We start from the raw sequence: 7,953 nt of genomic DNA on the forward strand, positions 1-7,953 counted from the left end.
ATAATAAAAATGAAAAATATAATTTTTAAATTTAAAAAAGGTTTTTTTAAACTAAATTAATCTAAATAAAATTATAATATATAAAATATTTTTTAAAAATATATAAAAAATTAGAAAAATAAAGTGTTGGGGGAGCCATGGCTCCCCTATGTCAACACTAAGTTCCTGCCCTGGGTATAATGTATTAAATTATTTTATGATTATATATGATTGATTATAGGGATATTTTTAAGGAAAAAATACCTTTATGTGGTGGAAGGAACTCATCCTTAAGGGAGAGATGGTTGAAAATTTAAGTATGAGTTTAAGTCTCACATTAGGTATAAATGAAAAAAGTGGAGCATCATATAAGGTTGAAGATCCATAAACTCAATGTTTTAAGGTTTTGAGTTGAGAATGATGTTAATAGCTGATGTGATTAGGTTCAAGTCTCATTGGTGTTGTATTTGTAAATGCATGTTTAACTACGTGTATGACATGAAATGAGACGGTATATTCTAATTTCAGTAAAAATACAATCAAATACTTATCTATTGTATTCAAAATTGAATCTAAAAATTATGTATCAAAGTTACACAAAAAAACACACGACGATAGTATGGGTTTAATCAACACTATAAAATATAATTTTTAGCTTAAATATATTTATCTTTTTAACTCAGATATATAACTACAAAATATACATTCACTTTTCTATTTTTTGAAAAATAGTATTTGAATTAATATATATAAAAATGACAACTGGGCGAGATGAGTGCGAATTTCATTATTCCATTCATCCTCGTAATAAAATTTCATTCTCACTTCCATATTAAAACTTAATGGATATATATATATTTCATCTCTATCCCATCAAATAACAAGTATACTCATATAATCATACTCGTACTCATTTTATTGTTCTAAGTATCAATTAAATTATTTTTATAAAAAAATCAAAATAAAAGAATCATGATATAATCAAAATATTCGATATTAAAAAAACGTAATATTTTTTTATGTCAAATATTAAGGAAAACAATAGTTATACAAAATTTCAAATTAAAATATCAAATAACAACAAAAAAACATTTAAAATAATTATATAAATATAAAAAATACACATAACTAAAATTTCATATTAACTAAAATTTTTATTAATTTTGCAAACGATAAGTAACTTTACTTATAAAAATATTTATAACAATAAGTTATTATATTATAGTAAACGAAACATATTCATACAATTATACCGGTAAAGTTGCTCTTATGAGAACAAATTATAATTATATAAAAAATAATCCAAAAAATATTTTACATTATCAAGGTAATTAACAAATAAAAAATATTAAAAAGAAGTAAAAATCATCAAATAGGTGTCTTATAAAATATATGATATACCGTTAAATAAATTGTACAAAAGAGAAAATATATATATAATTAAGGATATGATAAGATAAAAAATATCTTTAAGATCTAAGGAAATTTGTTGAATATCAAACCGTCGACCATTAAATTGTTCATGCAAAACAATGGTTCTTCAAAAATGAAAAAAAAAATACTAAGGATCAAAGATCAAATATTAATTCCAAATTATTAACTTTAAAACACTTAAGAATTATAATGAAATTTAAGCATAACTCAATTTTACAAGACTGACTTAGATGAGATTTGTATTTATTTATATATTAACTCAATATTACAAAAATAAATAACTTGAAATGTCAGATTTACATCAATTTATATATTATAAATTAATTGACGTAAAACTTCCTACGTTATAATTTACATTATACTGTTTGGATAATTTTTTATAAACATTAAAAAGAAAATAAATATATCTATGAACAAAAGTAATTTGAAATGTGTTAGTTTATGTATAAACTAAATTTAGTTGATGTATAAATTTATTTTATCTTATTTTTATTTCTTATTTATTTGTATTCAGTTTGTCATGAGTAAATAAATCGAAGTAAATTTATTTTACCCGAATTCAACATTTTTGAAGGGAAATTTGAATTTAAAATTTTAAAATAACGTCTTATTTAAAATTTGTTGAGAGAGCTTTGCCGGTTGATTAGTTTCATCCTTTTGAAACTACATTAGTTGTATATAATTTTATCTGAGTCTAAATACCTTTTTAGGAAAACTAATATTATACGACTAAAATAAAATGATACTTATTTTAATCAATACAGTTACATCTTGAAAACTTTTAGCTGTGAATTACGTGAACCACTCTAGCGTTTGGATTTTAACTAGGATGGTTAAGTAGCAACGTATTGACGAAAACAATACTGTTTACGAACAGTAAGCGTAAAAAAGAAGTGTCATTAATTGTAAAAAGAAGCGTACAATTAATAAGAAGCAGCTTGATTTGACGATATAGAATCTGAAAAACCATACTTAAAACGGCTCATTAGCCATAAAGAATTATGTCTGAATTGAATGCATTACGGATAGATCAGAAATGAAAGTGGTAAGTAGTGGGAGGAAACGATGCTTCCGTTCCGTTCGCCGTTCCATGTCAAAATAAATAAATAAAAGCAACACCCACAAACGCACCCTATTAATCACGCTATCTACCAACTGCCACAAGACACAGTTGGCGCCAAACACTCACAACTCACGAAACCTACAAATAGAACAAACTACTTCCACACACACAAAAAAAACCACCTACGAGCTGGCACATACTGTCACAGACACAACAAACTTGATCCAAGATTAAGTTCTTTAAACATAAAACTCACACTTCAATTTGTAATTGTATGTGAATAAAATGTTATTAAAAACCAGAATTGGTTTATGTAATTTTCAAATTTAAAAACCAAAAGGCAGTGAAATAAAAAAAGGCAATGAATGGCGTAAATGCGGTAGCTAAGTGCGAGTCATTGCAAATGCTAATGGTGGGGTCTACTCTTTCTCTCTCCTTCTTATGGGTCTCTCACCAGACAGCTTTTACTGATCCTGCCATCCACAGTCCCCACTCACTTTGAACCCTCATTCATTCATTCATGGCTTTCACTCTTCTTTTTCTTCCATCCTTTCTTCGCTTCACACTTCACTTTATCTTGTGACCCTTTTCCGATCCTTCTAGTTCTTCCTCCTTCTTCTCTTCTTCTTCCTCTTCTGTCTCCAATGCCACAACCACTCACCTTTTTGTTCTCTCCTTGAATGCTGCTTTCGATTTCTGCACCATGCCCCACTTCTTCCTCTTCCTCCTCACCCTCTTCCTCTTCCTGCTGTCTCTCCGTAAGTCCCTATTCTCATTTTTCTTTAACTCTTCTTTGATCTGTCTCACTATTACTCATGTGGGTGGGTGTGGTGTGTTACGTGGTCCGATACATGTTTTGGGGACCAGTGTTTCAGCTAAATTAACTTTCAGCATTGCTCTTCTGTTTAAAGTGCATTGGTTGTTGATAAATTTTCCGTTTTTTCGAGTTTAATTTACTCTCTCCATTTGCATTGTTCTCTGTATTTGGGGTTTCTATTTATAACTTCTATTGTTCGATATGGGGAGAACTGAGAAGGGGTAGTGACATCAGTAGGAAGAGTTAGGGTTTTGTGTTGTTTCATTTTTACTTGGCCTTTCAGGGCTAATCTTCTGTGCAACGGATAAAAGAGAAAAAACTTGGTTCATGAATTTTCGGTTCAACTTAGCTGCTATCATGCCAAATTGATTATGTAATTGTTGTTCCTTTTAAAAATGATGTTTCTGCTTTTTACAAGTTATTGGTCTTCGATAAAATTAACAACAGAGCTTGTGTCATTTAGCCTGTACATTATAGAGTTCATTTCCCACAATTAGGCTACATGTTAATTTTTTGTTAAATTACTCGTTTAGTCCCTATAGTTTAATAAACTTTACCTTTTAGTCCTTATGTTTAAATAATATTTCTTCTTCTACATCCTATTTTTAATCTCTTTAAATCCCAAGGAGTTTAGGGGACAAGGACTATAAGAGATTAAAAATGGTATGTATTGGGAGTAAAAAAGATTAAAATGATATAAGTAAGGATTGAAAGGGATAAGATAAGGATCAAAAGGTAAAATTTATGGAACTATAAGGACCAAATAAGTAATTAAATCTTAATTTTTTATGATCCTTGATTTTGGAGAGTCAGGGTTGCAATGCTAGACCACCATCCCTTCCCTATAAAATTTTAGAGTGCTGAACATCACGATATGAATTGAAGTTTAGCTCTATCAATCATTCTCATCATTATCCATTGCTTCAGTTCAATATTTGGTGGTGATGATGTTAGATATATATTTAGAAGGGTCAATTTCAATTATATTTCATGATTGTCCGTTTTACTATCTGTATCATTCGTTGATGAATAGTCTTTCATTTATTGCTTTTGAACAAAATTGGACTAGGTTGAAATTGTAATGTACCAGACAGTTGAATTGAAACAAAAATAAAATTGGTAAATGGGAGCTTTTATTGGTGAGAATTAATTAATGTTGAGTTGAAGATGCCTTTCCGTGATTCAGCTCCTCTTAACAATAAGACATGTTCTCACCTCTACATGCCCGAACTGTAGTTGTTATTAATTGTAAGTATTTAACGGAACATGATGTTTGCAAATTTTTGTATGCAATTCCTTGCTCTGCTAACTCATTCTAAGGGAGTGAGCAAGAGGAAAGATACGTGAACAAAAGCTAAAGTATCTTGTGTTTTGGTCTAGGCGCACTTGAATCCCATAATAGTAGATTCAATCATCTTCAAGGTCCTGCACGACTGGTTAACCATGTGGGTTCTATGTTCCCTAAACTCTCACCTTTTGGTTCTCCACAGCCTTTTCTTCCTCTTGCACCTTCACCACTCTCTCCATTCACCAACACCTCTATCCCAAAGTTATCAGGTTCCTTTCTAGATGATTTTTGTGGTTATTTTGGATTTTCAGATGCTTGAATGTTCTCTGTTCCTCTTACAAGTGTTTATAAATGTATCTTGGATCGCAGGACTCTGCACTTTAAACTTTAGTAGTGCTGAAAGTTTGATCAGTGTAACGGCAACTGATTGCTGGGAAGTTTTTGCCCCATTTCTGGCTAACGTAATATGTTGTCCCCAATTGGAAGCAACTCTCACAATTCTCATTGGTCAATCTAGTAAATATACCAATGTACTTGCCTTAAATGGGACCAATGCCAAACATTGCCTTGCAGATGTGGAACAGATTTTGATGGGCCAGGGTGCTGCTACTAATCTGAAGCAGATATGTTCAATTCATTCTTCAAATCTCACTGAGGCATCTTGTCCTGTAAAAAATGTGAATGATTTTTATGACATGGTGGATACTACTAAGCTCCTTACCGCATGTGACAAAATTGATCCTGTGAAAGAATGCTGCTATCAAGTCTGTCAGAATGCAATATTAGAAGCAGCTACAACCATTGCATCAAAAGGTTCCGATATTTTGACCATGGACTCACCACATGTTCAAACCGAGCACCCACTACGGATCAGTGATTGTAGAAATATTGTCCTCCGGTGGGTAGCTAGTAAGCTTGAACCTGTTCATGCAAAGAAAGTTCTCAGGGGGCTGTCTAATTGCAATGTTAACAAAGGTCAGTGTGTGCTAAATGCTATATCATTCCTTCTTGGAAAAGTTTGAGCAGATTGTGAGTTAGGTGTTTTTTCCTCCGTGGTTTTATTTTCTGTCTTGCTCTCGATAAGAAGCATTTTCAAATCTGTAATCATCATTGCATGACGACTTTAGTTGGTTATAATTGATTCCATTGAGTACCTTTTAATCACCTGGTGATAATTCCCAATGATGTCAATCCTTCTGGCCCTTTAGTACTGCCTCTCTTTTACATATATTCTCTCTTCCTCTTCTGCATCAGCTTGTCCCCTGGTTTTCCCTGACACAATGCAAGTTACCAGAGGTTGTGGGGATGGGATAAGTAACAAAACAGCCTGCTGTAATGCTATGGAAAGCTATGTGTCTCACTTGCAAAAGCAGAGCTTCATCACGAACTTGCAAGCTTTGGATTGTGCTGAGACTTTGGCAATGAAGTTAAAAAAATCAAATATTACTGCTGATATTTATGGTCTTTGTCACATCAGCCTTAAAGACTTTTCCCTACAAGGTTGGTTTCTTTTCTCTGTTCTTGTTAGTATAATGAGCTCACACTCAATACCTATAATATTTTATACTTGATGCTAACAATTCTTCTCTCTTCCTTGTTCAACTTGGTGTGGAAATCGAAAATGTGGATTCTTCAGTTGGAAATCAAGGTAATTCTGCAATGTACACTATGTCAGTATAAATTTAAGTGCCACTTATGGGGAAGGAAGGGGAAGGGGGTTCACATAAGAAAAAACTAATGTTTTGTTGAGACAGTACTTGATCATTATTTTCCTTCTTGCATTAATGTTTTACTGAGATGTGACTTGCTACACTGTCTACCCTAAACAGAGGCTGGATGTCTATTACCTAGTTTGCCTTCGGATGCTACATTTGACAGGATTTCTGGGATCAGCTTCCTTTGTGATCTAAATGATAATATTCCAGCTCCCTGGCCTTCTACATCTCAGCTAACTTCTTCATCATGCAATAAATGTATGTACACCGTGTTGAAAGTTTATAATATAATTATGAGTGGCAAACTGCTCTTTTTCGATTCTTTATTTTGGATTCTTTTTGGCTTCAAAATTTCCACTGTAGTAATTTTTCTTTGAAATGTTATATTTCTTTTCCGCACTTCTGATAATTGTAAGTTGTTGGAACTGCAGCTGTCAACATCCCTGCCCTTCCTGCAGCAGCATCAAGTCAAAGTTGTAAGAAAACCTTTTCTAGTTGTTATGTTTGTGCAGTAGTAATCTGTAATCTATGAAGTTTCAAAATACAATATAAATGGTATAATGTAGTTTCAAAATTAATTGGCAATCCTATAATACATATGTTCAAATTTAAGAGAGGGGGCTAAATTTGGCTTGAGCTATAATAACAAAGTTTCTAAATGTACATAGATAATATAAAGCACAGACAGGTTTGTTTCATTTTGTATAGGATTGGCTTCCAAATCTGAAACCCATGAAAAATTCAACTAAACAATTTAGTTTACAGTTTCTTCAATGTCTTCAGAGTTTTTTCATTTTTTCAGTTTTAGTTGGATTGATTGGTTTGGTGTTATGAACTGACTCTGTATTTTTTTTTTCAGCAGGCCTATACAGCCATGAGATTATGTTCTTCGTGCTTGCTGCTTTATCGTTTCTCCTTATGGCAACCATGTAATTATGAGGGTTTCCTTTCAAGTGAAGCTTTCCTGGTTCTTCAACAGAGATAGTTTTACACGGGTGTAATTCAGGATAGTTAGTTGTAGCCTGTTCTATGAGAAAAAGAAATCTCAGCTGGAGGTAATGTTCAATCTGTTTCGGATCTTCTTGATTCATGATTCTTCTTGTGTGCTTGTGTAATAAATTTTTTGTATATAGAAATTTTAGAAAGCATAGGTTATACAGAAACTTGATGAGATTTATATGCATTTGAAGTATCATAGGAATTTCCAGTTCTATATCTCTTGGAGAAGTGTTCTTTTATGTTCAATTTAGATTCTTCTACGATAATCGTGATGCTATTTTTTTTTTCTTGTTAAACCAATTTCATAGTTAAGCATGACAACTCTAAAATCCAACCGATTACTCAAAAAGCCACTGCACAACAATTCATGACATCATTTGACTCTCACGAATTCATGATATAGTTGACATTGAACTGATCAAACAGAACATCATTCACACATATAACTATTCTTCAAGGAATGTTTTGTGCTTTACCTCTTTTACCCCAATAAGGATAGTAATCTTGTTTAGTTAATTTAATACTTTATTTTATAGTTATTTTTTATTTTATATTAATTTTTCTAAAAGTAATACCTTTTTATATAAGACAATTATAACTTAGTGACAATATAATTTTTATAATAAAATTCTATAATAACTGACAATTCAATTTGTCA

At 31.6% G+C, this 7,953-nt stretch overlaps 1 protein-coding gene across 2 annotated transcripts; it reads left to right on the forward strand.

The window, feature by feature from the left end:
* Positions 1-2,893: 2,893 nt before the first annotated feature.
* LOC114188928 (uncharacterized GPI-anchored protein At1g61900-like) lies at positions 2,894-7,561 on the forward strand. 2 transcript variants are annotated; one of them, XM_028077600.1, is made up of 8 exons: positions 2,894-3,234; positions 4,674-4,850; positions 4,951-5,556; positions 5,836-6,081; positions 6,218-6,229; positions 6,411-6,554; positions 6,728-6,772; positions 7,156-7,561. In XM_028077600.1, exons 1-8 carry the CDS (start codon positions 3,180-3,182, stop codon positions 7,227-7,229), a joined length of 1,359 nt encoding a protein of 452 aa, XP_027933401.1. In that variant the 5' UTR covers positions 2,894-3,179; the 3' UTR covers positions 7,230-7,561. The 2 variants fall into 2 exon arrangements, with proteins under 2 accessions (XP_027933401.1, XP_027933402.1); XM_028077601.1 differs by having other exon boundaries at positions 7,159-7,511.
* Positions 7,562-7,953: the final 392 nt, after the last annotated feature.

This window comes from Vigna unguiculata, chromosome 6 (genome assembly GCF_004118075.2).
Source record: "Vigna unguiculata cultivar IT97K-499-35 chromosome 6, ASM411807v1, whole genome shotgun sequence".
NCBI lineage: Eukaryota > Viridiplantae > Streptophyta > Magnoliopsida > Fabales > Fabaceae > Vigna > Vigna unguiculata.

Coding starts and splice junctions, on each gene's coding strand:
- LOC114188928 (XM_028077600.1), top strand. CDS start 3,180: ATGCCCCACTTCTTCCTCTTCCTCCTCACCCTCTTCCTCTTCCTGCTG. Junction 3,235..4,673: donor CCTCTTCCTGCTGTCTCTCC/GTAAGTCCCTAT, acceptor GTTTTGGTCTAG/GCGCACTTGAATCCCATAAT. Junction 6,555..6,727: donor TTCTTCATCATGCAATAAAT/GTATGTACACCG, acceptor TTGGAACTGCAG/CTGTCAACATCCCTGCCCTT.